This window comes from Dipodomys ordii, unplaced genomic scaffold (genome assembly GCF_000151885.1).
Source record: "Dipodomys ordii isolate 6190 unplaced genomic scaffold, Dord_2.0 Scaffold23, whole genome shotgun sequence".
Lineage (NCBI taxonomy): Eukaryota > Metazoa > Chordata > Mammalia > Rodentia > Heteromyidae > Dipodomys > Dipodomys ordii.
Genome location: NW_012267239.1, coordinates 9923903 through 9940533, shown reverse-complemented (window position 1 = coordinate 9940533; position 16631 = coordinate 9923903). Strand labels below are relative to the sequence as shown.

Below are 16631 nucleotides of genomic sequence, written 5' to 3'. Positions count from 1 at the left end.
AACCAGACCTACCATCTACCAGTTGCCACATGCTAAGAAAAATCTCTTACCCCCTCCTCTCACCCCAGATCATATATTCATTCTTTGGCTCAGGGCCTTCATACTAGCTGTTTTCTCTGCCTGAAACACCATCTTCCTACCCCAGCCCCATCTGGCTGGCCTCAAGTCACCCAATGGCCTTCAGCTTCCTGTTTAGAGAGGCCTGGGCTCAGGCAGGATGGGATGATGTCATGTGTCCCCCCATACACTCCCCCCCCCCGTTGTGACTGTGTTATGACTTGTCTCCCTCACTAAGCTTCAAATGTGGTGAGAACACAAATTAGATTATTTCACATACTTCATTGTATTCCCTAGCATGGGGTAAGGCACATAGTAGGAACTCAAACCATGTATGTTGCAAATAGGAGAGCATTGCAAAAGTCTGGGGGAGGGGATGTTCTGGAGCAGACAGGGTCTGTTGATTTGGAGACAACAGCTTCCAGTTCTGCTGTGTGTAGGCCTGGGCTGACCTGTGCATTTGGTTTAATGCTCTGCTGGTGCCATCTTGAATTTTTAAACAAAGGCTGGATGTTTGTGTTTTGCACTATGCTTTGCAAATTCTCTCTCGTGGTAGGGGAGCATGGGCCACTCCCACCCCTGGCAGTACCTTCTGGTCTTCTGTAGTTGTGTGTCCAGGCCATTCAGGACATTAGACTGTCACTGGAAACCATTTCTTCTGTGTTGGTTCCTCATGACTTTTTTTTTTTTGGGTCCAGTTGTGGGGCCTGAACTTTGGGACTGGGCACTATCCCTCAGCTCTTCAGCTCAAGGCTAGCGCTCTACAACTTGAGCCACAGCACCACTTCCGGCTTTTTTCTTTTTGCTTATGTGGTACTGAGGAATTGAACCCAGGGCCTCATGCATGCAAGGCAAGCACTCTACCACTGAGCCACCTTCCCAGCCCCCTCATGACTTCTATACCAAACGACACAAACTCCATGCTTTCAAACAACACTGGTGTATTTTTACAGTTTTGGGGTTCACCAGTCCAAAATCAGTGGGATGGTCCCTTCCAGAGCCTCTGGGGGAAAATTAGTCTTGCCACTCCATTTCCTATAGCTAGCCAGCATTCCTTGGCTAACGGGCCCTTCTTCCATCTTCAAATCCATCTAAGTTCCTGTTTTCACAATATCTCTTTTGCTCTGGCCTCTTGCCTCCCTCTGTGCATTATTGAGAACCACCTCCTATTTTAAGACCCTACACTTACATCTGCACATGCATACAATTTTTCCATGTAATGTAACTCATCTGTCTGCACATATTCATGGGTTCTAGGGATCAGGACACGCGTATGATCAGTAGTTAGGATACAACTTCCTGTATCCTCCCCCATACAGATGAGGAAACTGAGGCCATTGGGCAAGGCCACCTTTCCAGCAAACAGACCTGCAACTGGCCCACTTGTGAGCTACAGGTATCTAGGTCGAAGCCATGGGCTTCAGACCACCTCTGCGCCTGTGCTCCTGTCTCTAGCCCTTGAACATTACCCCTTGAGTCCTCTCGCTTTAAGATCCAGCTCTGAGCATTTGTTCCTAAGCTTGTAGCTGGCATGGGGACATGTAGGTGCATCCGCCCAGCTGGGACAGGGACAAAGGGAAGAGAAGAGGTCCCCTTTCCACAGCTAACAGGGCCCCAGGCCACCGCAGGCTTAATCATCAACATCATCTAATTACACTTCCCCTGGGTCATGTGGAACAAGGCCCTGGGGTGAGGAAGCTCGTGGTGCAGTTGCTGGGGCACGTGGGCTGCCATTCCTGGCCACAGGGCTGAGGCTCTCAGATCCAGGGAGCTGTGGCCAATGAACAGGCGGTGCATAGCCTGGCAACTCCTGCAGGGTCTCAGCTCAGCTTTGGAGTCAGAGGTGCCAGCTGGTCCCTGGGGTGGGGGTAGGGGCACAGCACGAGGGTCCAGTATTACCTGTTGGCCTGTTTTATGGCCATCTCCTCATGCTGGTGTGGAATATGGAAGAACAGAATAAGGACTTCTGTAGGGAAGTGAGGAGGGGGATGAGTTGACATGCTTGTCACACACCGGCTAAAGACTTGATAACTGGGGATCCAGTTATCATGAGGCTGTGGGTTCAGATCCCAACTTTATCCTGTTAGCCAGTGCCACGAACTTCTCTATAACTGAATCTGTTTCTGTTAGCTACAAATGGAGGTCATCATTTACCCCAGCCTCCTGTGGTTCTTATAGCCAGTTTAAGAAGTAGGTGAGCATATTTCCAGTTTGTTGCTTTTTATAACACGTGTAAGGTATTGATGTATATAATTACTCAGGCACCCACCTTGAAAAGGAGAGCAGCACTAATGCCTTCAAAACCACTTGTGTGTGCGCGCACACACACACACACACACACACACACACACAAGTTCCATCCCTCTCCCTACTCCTTATGCCCAAAAGAAAGCTGGGAATGTGGCTACTGTTCTTTCCTGTTCCTCTGTAGTTTTCATGTCTTCTGCTGCTTCAAGAACGGAGCAGGCATAGGCCTGTTAAACTTCTCCCCTCCATATCTAACTTATTCTTGCCTTCTCCTTTTCTGTTCCCAAGCAAGGATGGCTAAACAACTGTCAAGCCTGTTGGCACTGTAACCAACACAAGGGCAAGGCTCTGAGCAGGCGCCAGAGGGGTCTCCCTTGCGTGCTGCACCTGCACCAAGACTTCCTGTGTGGACACTTGTTGACTGAAACCTGTACCGATGCGTTTGGGGCTTGGTAATAACTCCAGCCTCAGGCTAGCGATTCGGTGCTTCCTGAGCCCTGGCCTCTTCCTTAGCAGCACCTGAGCTGCAAACCCCTCTGCTGTGGATGGCTGGTCTGAGGGAGGGGAAGAGAAAGGAGAATATACGGTTCCTTCCTGAAGAAGGTGGACTGGAGTAATAGCCTGTGTCTGATCAGGTAGAGCTGGGTTCGAACCCCCGCTCTGCAGCGAGCCGTTGTAGCGCACGGACGGGAAGGTGGCCTCGGTCACGCCTGGCCGGTGGCCTTGCCCCGTGGAACCTCACCTTTTCCCAGGATTGTGGGATCCCCAACCAAGGGGTGAGGGGTCTGGGGTGCCCTCCCGAGGGTGGTGCCCCACCCCAGCCTCGGTTCCCTCCTCTGTGACGTCGGACTCCGAACCCGCTTCTTCCCCGCGACTGTGACGTCCCACGGGCCCCGCGGTCCGGGGTGACCCGGAGGACACGGAGCGGGCGGACGGGATGGCGGAGACGCGTCCCGGGATCGGCCACGGCAGCTCGGCCTGTGGCGGACGCCGACCGCGGGGCGCGGGGCGCGGGGCGCGGGGCCCGGGGCCCGAGGGCCGGATTCAGCCGCGCGCGGCGCGGCGCGGCCGGGCGCGGAGCTATGACCTCATCGGCCGGCGCCGTCCCGCGGGGCCATGAGATCATGACATACCGGCGCTCGCCGAGGAGTCGATTTGTTCGGGAGCGTGGGGACAGCAGGCCGCCCGCCACGGTGATCTCATCCGGGCCCGGGGGAGGAGGGAGGAGGGAGGAGGGAGGAGGAGGAGGAGGAGGCAGGCGGCCCGGCCCTCCCGCGCCGACCAGAGAGGGATTGATGGGCCGCCGCCGACCGGTGACGTCATCGACAGCGCCCGTTGCCTGGCAACGCGCGGCCGCCAGCCCCGCCTCCCTGCCGCCCCCTCAGCCCATGTCCCGGCCGAGCTGCACCGACCCATCCAGACCTGTCCATCCTGGCTCCTCTTTTCTTTTGGAATTTCAGTATCTATACTTTAATGTGCTTTGGTTCAACGTATGCACGCACCCTCCCAGATCAAGGCAGCAACAGCACTGTCCCAGCAAATTTCCTAAGAGCCACGTGGACATGCTTCAACTTTCTAACCGTCCCAGGAAACAAGTGGACAGGAGACAGGTGACGTTATTATTTTTTTTTCTAGAAAAAACAGTATACCTAAGCCTAATAGGTGCAAAATAATTTCAACTTCTCTTTTATAAAACATTTAATGAGCATCTGCTTTTTTGCTGTCATTTTTCTAAGACTTTGAAATTCCCTGTGTATTTTAGATTTTCAGTTCTGATTTAGCCACATTTCAGTTGTTCATGCCTGTAATCCTTGCCACTCTGGAGGCTGACATCAGAGGTTTAAGGCCAGCTCAGACAAGAAAGTCTGTGAGACTCTTATCTCCAATGAACCACCAGAAAACTGGAAGTGGTGCTGTGGCTCAAAGTGGTAGAGCGCTCACCTTGAGCAAAAGAGCTCAGGGACAGCATCCAGGCCCAGAGTTCAGACTCCACAACTGAAACCGACCAAAACTAACCTGGTGTGGTAGTGTGTGTTTACAATCCCAGCTACTTAGGAAGTGAAGATAGAAGGATCAGAATCCAAGTCTGGCCCCAGTTTGTAAAAGCTCAAGCCCTTATCTGAGGGGAAAAAAAAAAAAAGCAAAAGGACTGAGGGTGTGATTTAAGTGGTAGAAAATGGTTACCTTGAAAGTGCAAGACCTTGAGCTCAAACCTTGTAAGCCTTGAGCAAGAGAGCTCAGGGACAGTGCCCAGGCCCCAAGTTGAAGCCCTACAACAACAAAAGTCACACAGAATGGGCTACTACTATGGTAGGCATCAATGATGAGGAACATTTCCCACAAGACTCCTTCCCCCCACCTCCCCCTCCTGCCACTTTTCCAACATCCTCACAAAAAGGTACCTGTGATTTTTTTTTAAATCATCCCTCTTCAGTTCTCCCTCTATCCCCATATCTTAGTATCTTTTCTTTCTCTTGCCTGGCATCTTACCTGTGTCTCCAGGGTCTCCTTTTTTCTCTTCTTCACACTGGCTGCAAACCAGATGAGAAATCAGACAGGATTTTAATCCTAGCTCTCCAGTTCTCACAAGTTTGCCTCTTTGAATCTCTTTCCTAACCCATGAATAGTGCTAATAAGTGTTCATCTCCTTAGGTGGTCAGAGTTAGGGACAGCATGGTGTCCAACAGAAATGTCACCAGACAGCCCTTATTCTCTCTTTCTGTTAGTTTCTTCTCTTACCATTCACAGACCCCCTCATTGGCTTAGTCTCTCCCAGTCTGTTCCTCCATTTCCTGCCTCTAGCTCTCATCTGAGAAGTGTGAATGGGTCATAACCAACTCTCCCCCACTACCCAGAGGAATACTGGATGTACAATCCCTGGCCCATAATATATGCTTAAGAAACTTGCTTTCATCCAGTATAGTGCTGCACACTTGTAATCCCAGCACTTGGGAGGCTAAGGCAAGAGGATGGAAAGTTCAAGGCCAGCCTGGGACACATGACAAGACCCTTCATTCAAGATGAAAGAAAGGAGGGAAAGGATAAAGAAGGACTAAGTTGCTTTCTTCTATTTCCCCCCTCCACCCCCTTTCCTCCCTTTTCTCCTGGTCTTTCATTCCTGGGGCCCTTTTCTATCAGGCCAGTTTCCCCCTGTTGTCTCTCCCTCCCCTTTTCCCCTGTAGCCCTCCCCAGCCTTCTCATGTCTTTTTTTTGGGGGGTCCGGTCATGGGGCCTTAACTCTGGGCCTGGGCACTGTCCCTCAGCTCTTCAGCTCAAGGCTAGCACTCTACCACTTGAGCTATAGCGCCACTTCTGGCTTTTTTTCTTATGTGGTGCTGGGGAATCGAACCCAGGGCCTCATGCATGGAAGGCAAGCGCTTTACCACTGAGCCATCTTCCCAGCTCCTCTCATGTCTGATTCCTCCCAGTGGTGCTTCCTTATTCTCTAACTGCTCTAGGTTGCTGGCCCCTAGCTCAGGGCTCAGTCTTCCCCCCACCCCCACCCCCCAGAGGTCTATACAATGCTGGGGCTGTTTCATCCCAAGGGCACTGTCAGCTGTGGCCCCCTAGGCCCCACAGGCCACCTCCCTAGGAAAACAAGTCAGTGCCTAGCACACAAACTGCTGAGCCATCCTTCTGGTGATGACCAACATCGTCCGCAGAGAACCAGCTCTCCTTGGCTGGGGTGATGAAACTTACCCAGAAGCAAGAGCAGAGACAGTGGGAGCTGAGAGGTGTTGAAGAGGAGAAACAGAGATGTTTACTTTGTCCTAGCTCCTGTGCAACCCAGAGACATTTACTTCTTCACCAAAGCTGTTTCAAGCCAGCTTCTGTCATTCACAGCCCCAAAGTGACACCCGTGGGTGGTTGTAGAGTGTGTAGAAGCCTAGGCTAGCCTGTCTGTGTGGGTCAGCCCTGAGAATGGAACACGGGGGTCCAGGGAAAGAGAACAGCATGTCCAGGGCCACAGAGCACAAGGGAAGCACAGCCACCCCTGATCCCAAAGACCACATTTTGAACATGATTTTTATATCATCCACAATGACATAAGAATCACTTGTCTCCTGCTCTGCCTCCTTGGGTCTCTGCCATCCCCTCCAAGCAGCTTAATTCAATTCGTCAAGAGGATATTTTATACTTGCCAGACTGCTCACAGCGCCACAGCTGGTGCTTACAGAGTCCTTACCATGTGCCAGGTGCTGAACTCCAGGCTCTGCAGGCATTAGCTCATTCATCCCTCCCCCCCCCCCCCCCCGCAACCCCCCAGCAGCCCTGGGAACTTCAACTCCCATTGCCATTTTACCCATGGCAAAAGAAAAAACAAAAAGACCACAGCAAGTAACTTGCCCTAAGGAGCTAGGAAGTGAAATCAGAACTCAAACCTAGGCCAGGCATGGTAGCATCCACCTATAATCCCAGCTACTGGGAGGCACAGATAGAAGGAGCATAGTCTGAGGCCAGCCCTGACAAAAGTATAGGACATTATCTGAAAAATAAAGCAAGAAAGGCTGGGGTTGTGGTTCAAATGGTAAAGCACTTGTTCGTGAGATCCCAAGTTCAAAATCCCAGTATTTTTCCCCCAAAAAATTTTTTTTCAAGTGTTTTAGATTCAGCATCTCTTACATTTTTGGAGATTATAAAGAGGCTGTACACAGTGGCTCATGCCTACAGTCCAACTTACTTAGGGACAGAAATTAGGAAGAAGATCATCAGTAGGGGCCAGCCCAGGCAAAAACTTAGGAACACTCCATCTCAACCAACAAGCTGGGCGGGGGCATTCCTGTCATCCAAGCTATGCAGAACTCCATAGGATAATCATGGCTCAAGGATCATCTTGACAAAAAGCATAAGACCCTATCTGAAAAATAACCTAAAGCTAAAAGACTTGGACCAGTCCTGGCAGAAGTTTGTGAGACCTATGTCATAAAGAATAACCAGGACTGGGCACTGGTGGCTCCACCTGTAATCCTAGCTACTCAGGAGGCTGAGATGAAGAACCAGAAGCTCAGGGAACTAAATCAATCTGGACTCAGAACAAAAGTCCTTTTGTCTCTATCTTCTTCATTCGTAAGAGCTGCTAACCAATATTCTGCTCTGTCTGTCCTTCCTCCCTCCCCACCCCAGAGCTTGGCGCTCCACGGTGGGGGCATTCTACTCAGAAAGTCCCCCCTCCTCCCCCTTGTTTCTTCTTCTTAGCATCCCCATCTCCCTCCCCTGGCCCGCCCATTGTTTCCCAGGCTTTTTGTCCCCCCCCCCCATCCTGGCAGGGAGGAAGTCAGAATAGAATCTGCCTGGTGCCACCCCCTCTATTGGAATCCAAGCCCTGACACCTCCCGTGCCCCAGCCAGGCTTACAACAATTGCTATGGTTCCCCCTTGGCAGTGACAGGGAAACCGGGCGGCTCCACTCCCATCGCTCCCTTGTTTTCTGACACCCCAGAGGAACCGCACGTTCCATTTGGTGGTCGTCAGAAATAACATGCTTAAGAAACCTGGAATTATAAAAGTGCTTAATTAGGGAGAGATGGTTCCACTGGGATATGCCCAGCTTTCCCCCAGTGGTTTCATCTCCCCTGAGTGGCCAGCCCCGCCCCAGCAGCTAATTGCTACTTTGAACACGGTGCCATCGCACTCACTCCTTTTCTTTTCTTCTCTGTGGCATCAGTGCTTGCTTATCAAGTGGAGTTCTCTCTTCTGAGTTCCGACTCTCTTTTGCTGTCAGCAAACTTGAAGACGTTGGCAAGGGTGATGAGGACAGAATCTTCTAAAGAGGGACCCAGAACCAAAGGCCTTGCCTGTGTAGAGTCACAATGCAGTGGGAGAGACAAAGGCTAAGGTAGCTCTAAAATATTGTGAGAAATGCTCTAAAGGAAGAGAAAGGAGGAGAGGGAGGCAGATTGACTGGATGAAAAGGAAGGGAGGGAGGGGGGAAGGAAAGATGGGTGAAAAAGAGAGAGACAGAGAGAGACAGAGGGAGGAGAAAGAGAGAGAGAGGTGGATACCTGGATGGTTGGGTGTGTGGATGGATGGATGGATAGATGGACAGACAAGTAGATGAGTGAATGGGTGAGTGGATGAATGAATACGTGGATGAATGGATGGACAAGTGGATGGCTGGGTGGATGGATGGGTGGATGAATGGTTTGGATGGATGGATGGAGAGATGGATGGATGGATGGAGAGATGGATGGATGGATGGAGAGATGAATGGATGGATGGAAAAGTGGATGGTGGGTGGGTGGGTGGATGGATAGATGAATGGATGGGTAAGTGAATGGACAAGAGGGTGGAGGGAATGGATGGAAAAGGGGAAAAATGAAGCAAGGTTCTCAGGTGCATTGAATTCTGGGAGGGGTGACAAAACCCATTTATGTTGGAAGATCCTGGGTGAAAGCAATTGGGAGACATAAAGGAAGCAAAGAGCATAAGATTGGGAGATCTAGGTAAAGAAAGTATTCTACAGAGCTTTTGGGAGCCAGCTACCAGTATGTGGACAGTGTTGCTGTCCACAGAGCTGCTGAACCATTGGGCCCATATCCATCACATCACTAGTGGAGTGAAACCAATATGGCAGCCATCTCCCACATCTCTGCTGTCCCATCACCTGTACCTTCTACAAATTCTAAGTGAAATCCACAGTGTACCTACAGGGGATGTTTACTGGGGCTGAGGGACTGATTGGTCTGGAGGGGAAACCATGACCTCTATGGAGAGTTAGCCCAGCAGTTACAAGGTTGGAGGTGAGTGCCTGACCGCACACAGCAGCTGTGGACGCGTGTGCATCAAGCAGTTCTCATCAGAGTGGCCTGAGCCCAGGCACCAAAATGGATATGAAGGGATGGATATACCGTTTCCTTCCAGGGCCACACACCAACTGTTTGATGAATGTGTATATTTGTATAACCTTTTTTTTGATTTTTTTTTTTGGGTGTCAGTCATGGTGCCTGAACTCTGGGCCTGGGCGCTGTCCCTCAGCTCTTCAGTTCAAGGTTAACGCTCTACCACTTGAGCCACAGCCCCACTTCTGGTTTTTTTTTTTTCTGCTTATGTTGTGCTGAGGAATCAAACCCAGGGCCAGTCTTATAGATTTTTTCCTGTCTGGGCTGTCTTTGAACTGCAATCCTCAAATCTCAGCCTCCTGAGTAGCTAAGATTACAGGCATCCAGCTGCGATTCACATTTTTAAGTCTGTGAGTTCCTGAGGTCAGATTGTAAGTTTGTTTGTTTTAATCATCTTTATTTAATAATAAAGTCTTAACAAAATGTTCAGACTTGCAGCATATGTTTCAGTGAGTTTGGATAAATGTTTGTTCACATACACACACATATACACAACCACTGTTATGATGATAGAAATGCCCCTATCATTTCCCAGAATTCTTTCCACCATCTGGTCTCCAGCACTCCAGGTCAGCGTGACCAACCCTTGGAGCTTTATACAAACCAGAATTACATGATTCGGTGTCATGTCTGTGAGATTCACCCGTGTTACAAATCTCAGCCATTTGTTGGTTGTTATGGCTGAGCTGGGCTGTAGTCTATCAATATGGCCAGCCTTCATTTACTCATCCCCCCATAGACCAGCATTTGCACAGTTTCCAGTGGAGGGATTTTGTGAATAAAGATGCTAAGAACATTTTGGGTCCATGTGGACATGTATATTTTTTCATTTCTCCTGCGGCAGCTCCTCAGAGAGGAATTGTGGGGTTACAAGTTAGGCTTCTGTCTACTTTTATTAGACTACAGGAGCGGTCGGGGTTACTTTCAGCTCTGTCTTTCCAACAAAGCGTATAGGAGTTAGTTGCCCAGGGCAACAAAGGCTCAGCACAATGTGGGGTGCTTTTCTTGTCTAACTTCTTTGGTAATCCCAGCACAGCCCCCTAGGGTTTCCTTTCTGTAGACGAGGACACTGAGGCTCACAATCAGGCCAGCAGAGAAGAGTGAAGCTCTGGTCTGGGTGAAGCTCCAAGTTAGTGTGATGGCATCACCATGCCTTGTCTCGGGCAGTGGGTGATGGAGCTAGAGCAGTGTGGGCATCTTCCTGCCATCAGTCTCTAGGCCTGGTCCTCCCTGCTTCCAGTGTTCTCCGACCTAGGCCCCTATGGGGAAGGTAGGGATGGTCTTCACCTCCTGAGACTTGGAGAAGCACACACCTCCCGCCTACTCAGGAAGTGCAAGTAGGAGGATCATAGTCCAGGCAAAAGCATGAGGCACTATCGGAGAAACTACTAAAGCAAAAAAGGCTGGGGGGGGGGTGGTCCAAGTGGTAGCGCTCCTGCTTAAGGAGTTCAAACCCTTCAACCACACAAAAAGAAGGAGGAGGAAAAGGAAGAAGACCCCACTACGATGATAGATGTTAGTGCCAACAAAGGAGAAACAACAGATTGTGACCACATGCCAGCCCCAGGGCAGAGTGTCATGTCTCCCTCTCTCTGTGAAACCCAGTCCTTGCTTCTTGATCTTCTCAGCTGGTGGGCATTAGGGGTGAGGGCCTTGGCCAAGGGCCGTGTCTCCCTGGCTAGAGCGGGCCCCATTAAAGCTGGCCTGAGTGCTTTCCCAAGCTGATTAATGGCCTGCCTGTGACCTAGAATGTCATTATTGCTGGCCCCTCCCCTGCCCCCTCCCAAGCTCTGTCCCTTGGGTCTTTACTGCTAATAATAATGGATGCTCTTTGTGTGTCCACAGGGAAAGTTCTATCTGGTCATTGAAGAGCTGAGCCAGCTGTTCCGCTCACTTGTCCCCATCCAGCTGTGGTACAAGTACATCATGGGCGATGACTCCTCCAATAGCTACTTCCTGGGAGGTGTCCTCATTGTCCTCTACAGTCTCTGCAAGGTGAGGCAGCCCCAGAGGGTGCTGGGAATTTGGATGAACCCTGATAGTAAGTCTGGTTGCGGGGAGAAGTTGCTGAACTCAGGGCTTCATGCGAGCTAGGCCAAGTAAGTGCTCGGCCACTTGAGCCACATCCAACCACAGCTCTTTTTGCATTTGTTTTTCAGATAGGGTCTCTCACTTTTGCCTAAACTGGCCTCAGATCTCCATCCTCCCATTTATGCCTCCCCAGTAGTTGGGATGACACAGGTGTGCCACCATGCCTGGTTCTCTTCTATATTTAAATTGAGGTGAAAGTCACACAGCATAAAATTAACCACTGGTGATCTTGAAGTGCCATTCAGTGGCATTTCATGGATCTAGTTTAGTTTGGTGACTACCACCACTATCTGGTTTCAAGACATTTTTCACTGGCCCCCAAAAGAAACGTACCTGAAAGGTTCACACCTGTAATCCTAGCTATCCAGGAGGGACAGGAAAGTCCTTAGGACTCTTATCTCTAATTAACCACAAAAAACTGGAAGGAGAGCTGTGGCTCCAGTGGTAGAGCACTAGCCTTGTGCATAAAAGCTGAGGGACAGCACCAAGGAAGGAAGGAAGGGAGGAAGGGAGGGAAGGAGGTAGGGAGGGAGGGAGGGATAGCGCCCTTGTAACCAAAAAGCAGCCCTCCCCCATTCCAACACTTCCCTACCCCAGCCCCTAGACACCACAGATCTACTTCCTGTCCCTGTGTGTTTGCATACTCTGTCTGAATCTCTCATGTCAGTGGAACCTTGTGCCTGGCTTCTCTGACGTAACATAACATCTTTAGGTTCATCCACTGTGTTCCCTACATCATTGCCTTTTTTGTTGTTGGTGGTGGTGATGGATCTCAAGGCTAGTGCTCTACCACTTGAGCCTCAACGCCACTTCTGGCTTTTTCTGAGTAGTTTATTGGAGATAAGAGTCTCATGGACTTTCCTTTCTGAACTGGCTTCAAATCAGCTTCCTGAGTAGCTAGGATTACATGCTTGAGCCACTGGTACCCGGCTTACATTTTAACACCTCAAGTCAGTAATTAGTACCTTTCCTCTCATCATCAGAACAAGGCAGAGATCTTGTCACCCTCCTTCCCACCCCCCCAAAAAAAAGAAAAAAACAAACTCATTCTCTTCTTTTTTCTTTTTTATTTGTGCTTTAGAGGACCCTGGGGGAGTGCATGTGTTATCTTTCCTTCCTCCCAGCAGGTCACCAGGAAGGTTTTATCCTGCTGGATGACCTGCTCCATGTTTCTGATCCACTGGCATGCTGGGTGGGTGCTGCGATCAATTAGCAATGCCTGCCTGGGGCATGGAAAGAGAAGGCGGCCATATATATACCATTTATCAGCTGCCTGTCTTTGGTAACATGGGAGACTGTTGAAATTGGGCAGCAAGACAAAAGCCAAGCAAAAGAAGCACAAAGGGGGGTAAAATTTCCTGGAAAATGTTCTGAGTCCCAGACAGGTGAAATCTATCAAAGAGATAGTTCTGGGGTAGCAGACGCTGAGCAACCTTTCTTTCGGCCATGGTTCTGCTCTCCTTCCAGTCATTTGATATCTGTGGCCGTGTGGGCGGAGTGAGGAAGGCGCTGAGGCTTCTCTGCACCTCCCAGGTGAGTTGGCTTCAGGAGGCCTCTTTCCTCACCCCACTGTTCCGGGAGGCATCCTGAGCCTCCCAATCCCGCATGGCTCAGCCCTGTGTTCTTCTCTCCTGCCCTCTTCCCAAACAGAACTACGGGGTCCGAGCCACCGGGCAGCAGTGCACGGAAGCTGGAGACATCTGCGCCATCTGCCAGGCGGAGTTCCGAGAGCCTCTGATTCTCTTGTGTCAGGTGAGCAGGTGCAGGGGAGGGCACGGGGGGGGGGGGAAGGGGGATACGGCATGGGTGGAGGCCCTCAGGAAAGACCCTCAGAGGCCTTGAGATCACTCCAGGAAAGAAGCCTTTCCCGTGACCAAGCTTCCAGACTGTGGTGTGGGTTAAGACCGGAGTCAGCCAGACCCAGGTTTCAAATCTCAGCTCAAGACTTCTTCCAGCTTGGGGTTGGCGGGGGAGAGGAGGGTTGTTGAGCAAGGAACTTCCTGTCTCTGAGCCTCAGTGTCATCAGTAAAATGCAGAAATGCCAACTTCAGTTATGGTGTGAGACCGTCCTGGGTGTGACTCCCATTCTTTTATTTGGAGGAGCAAAATATTTTTATTTTTGTACCCTCTTAGTAGCATCCCCAGGCCCCTGTAGCATGCTTGTCCCTAGTGTGTGTGGGGGGTGGGGTGGGGGGATCACCCATCCTCCACAGCTAATCTATAAAATACATATGATAAAGAGTCCCACGTACTTCATAGAGCTATAATGGCAGCTCAGTGAGATGACCTAGAAAGATACAATTTTTATCTTTTTTAGGATTTAGCTTTAAATCGTTTTCACCAAAGACCTGGCTGGTGTGATACTTGTTATCCGTGTATATATTATCACCATGTGTTTTCTTTGTTTCTTTTTGTTTTTTGTCGGTCATGGGGCTTGAACTCTGGGCCTGGGCGCTGTCCCTCAGCTCTTCAGCTCAAGGTTAGCGCTCTATCACTTAAGCCACAGCACCACTTGTGGTTTATTGGAGATTAGAGTCTCACAAACTTTCCTGCCTGGGCTAGCTTTGAACCATGATTCTCAGATCTCAGCCTCCTGAGTAGCTAGGATGACAGGCATGAGCCACGGGTGCCCTGCACACCATGTGTTTTCATTGTCCTGGGTCTCACCAATCCAGGGTAGCACTGTTGCTAGTCAATCCCTTTTCATTCCTTAATGTCATCACACACACACACACACACACACACACACACACACACACACACACACACACACACACACACACACACACACCCTCCTTCTCCTCCCCCTCCTCTTCTTCCTCCTGACTTGGTGGCTGGGTGTCAATTTAAGAAAATGCTCCTTGGGTCAAAGCACCTATGAAAGGCAGAGAGGCAAGGAACACACACACACATGCTGTGCAAACTCCTGGTCTCCTGGGGAGAGAGACACATACATAAATAACTATGAGACAAGGCAGCCCGCTAAGTGCTGGGTGGGAGAGAGTCATGCCGGCATCCCCAGGGACGGGGTGGAGCGTGATGATGAGTTGCAGGCTGGGGAGGCCTCAGCCTGGATTCCAGAAGGGATGAAGAGGCAGAAGGCTCCTCTCCCCTCCTCCAAAGGTAGGCCGGGAGGTAGAGGCCTCTTTGAGTATCAGAAAAAAAATTCTTGCTATTGCTGTCCAGGGGGGTTTAGAGGAGTTCCTCTATCATTTGGGTTCCCCCCCCATTTTATTTCTGTTTTAAATTGACAATCTATTTGCATGAGTCAAAATTCCTAAAGGAGAGGAAGGATCTACGACAGCTAAACATACTGAGTGGACTTGGTTTGGGTCCTGAAACGTGGAGAGGACCTTTGAAAAGTGAATAAGAGCTGGGCACTGGTGGCTCACGCCTGTCATCCTAGCTACTCAGGAGGCTGAGATCTGAGGATTGCAGTTCGAAGCCAGCCTGGGCAGAAAAGTGTCTGAGACTCTTATCTCCAATTAACCACTCAAAAACCAGAAGTGGTGCTGTGGCTCAAGTAGTAGGGCACTAGCCTTGAACACAAAGAGGCTGAGGGACAGTGCCCAGGCCCTGAGTTCAAGCCCCACAAGCAACAACAACAAAAATTAATTAGGTGAAGTCTACATGGGGTCTGGAGGGGAGAATGAGGGAAAGAAGAAAGGAGGGAGGAGGGATAAAGGGAAGGGAAAGGATTATGGGGGTAACCCACTGTGCCCAGACCCCCTCAAAAATAGTAAATAAGCTTTTAATTTTGGAAGATTTTAGGGCTCACAGAACAGTTGTGAAGGTAGAAGAGAAAGTCCCTGCTTTAGTCCTTATTCAGGCTCAGATTCCCCAGTGGGACCTTGATGGTGGCTTTGTCAAAGGCCCAACACCCCATCACCACTGTTGACGAGACTCCAGACCCCCATAGTGGCTCACCAGGCCCTGAGATCAGCATCTCCCATCAGCCCTCTGTCCTGCCCTCTTTCCATCCCCTCCAGCTCAAGAGAGTTCTCCCTGCTGGCCCTGCAGCACGCACACACATGCACACACCAGCCTCAGGGCCTTTGCACGCGCAATGCCCTCTGCCAGTCACACTCTTCCTCCTACACTTCTTCCAGATACATCCAAAATGCCCCTGTGTCATGCTGTTCTCCCAGGCGCCCTTCCCCGCCTTTTCAGTGGGCTACTTAACTGTGGCTCTCAGCTGTGGCCAGGAGTCTCCCCAGCTCCAGGAAGACAGGGGTCATGAGTCTGTCATGGCTGCCGTGCCCAGCTCCTCCATCGGGCCCCGCCCCCTGCTGTCCCCTCAGCACGTGTTCTGTGAAGAGTGCCTGTGCCTGTGGCTGGACCGCGAGCGCTCCTGCCCGCTCTGCCGCTCCGTGGCGGTGGACACGCTTCGCTGCTGGAAAGACGGGGCCACGTCAGCACACTTCCAAGTGTACTAGAGCTGATGCGTGCGAGCCATCTAGGCAGACGTCCAGCCCTCACGCCCTGGCCCCAGCCTCACACCACCCGCCCTCCGGGCCCCCGACCTGCTAGCCTTCACCTGCCCCTCTCTGGATCCGTGGCACAATGACCCAGCCTTCCTCACCGGACACCCCAGGTAGGTCGCCCCTCCCCTCTAAGTCCAGGCTCGGGAATATGCAGACTTATCACATAGGTGCTAGGTGCTAGCACCTAGTACCTAAGTACTCATGGACCAGAGATCGATGGCTCCCAGCCCTGGCCAGCAGCTGACAGTGACTGCCACGCACCCCGACATACAAACGCTGGGCCCCCGCATCCGGCTAGGATAACGGCAGGTGCCAAGCCCAGGGTGTGCCAGGCTGGCATCAAGCATCCTGCCTGGAGGACTTGCAGCCATCTTCACTGCAGCCCTGCGGTGGAGACGTCCTGGATCTCCTGTCTGTAGGGGAAGGGAAACTGAGGCACAGAGTTTATGATGCTGCAGCTCGGTCGGGGTCCCTCCACCACCCCCTGCTGATACTGCAGATGGAGTTTCCACTCGGCTTTGTGCTGTTGACGCCAGCATTGTGGCCAGCAGGCCTGGCTTGCTCAAAGTACTGGCGGCTCACACCTGTAATCCTAGAGACTCAGGAGGCTGAGACATGAGGATCGTGGATCACAGTCAGCCTGGGCTGGAGAGTCTGTGAGACTCTTACCTGCAGCTAACCACCAAAATGCTGGAAGTGACGCAAGTGGTAAAGCACTAGCCTTGAGTGAAAAACCTAAAGGACAGCGCCCAGGCCCCGAGTTCAAGCCCCAGACCAGCAGAGAAAAAAGAAAAAGAAGTGCAAAAGGTGATCTTGACGTTTCTCTCTAGTTAAGTCAGTGTGGGCCCAGTGTTGAGTGTTCTGCTGGGCCTTCCCCAGGCTCTCCTCGTCCTCTCTGCTCTCCTGCTTGAATT

General features: G+C 51.1%; 1 protein-coding gene across 1 annotated transcript in view; it reads left to right on the top strand.

The window, feature by feature from the left end:
• The window catches only part of Rnft2 (ring finger protein, transmembrane 2), a 38212-nt gene extending 22380 nt beyond the window's left edge, over positions 1-15832 (top strand). The window contains exons 8-11 of the mRNA XM_013014353.1: positions 10988-11137; positions 12701-12766; positions 12884-12985; positions 15535-15832. Coding sequence (XP_012869807.1) covers positions 10988-11137; positions 12701-12766; positions 12884-12985; positions 15535-15669 — 453 coding nt within the window. The 3' untranslated portion in view covers positions 15670-15832. The remainder of the gene's footprint in view (positions 1-10987; positions 11138-12700; positions 12767-12883; positions 12986-15534) is intronic.
• The last annotated feature ends 799 nt before the right edge of the window (positions 15833-16631 follow it).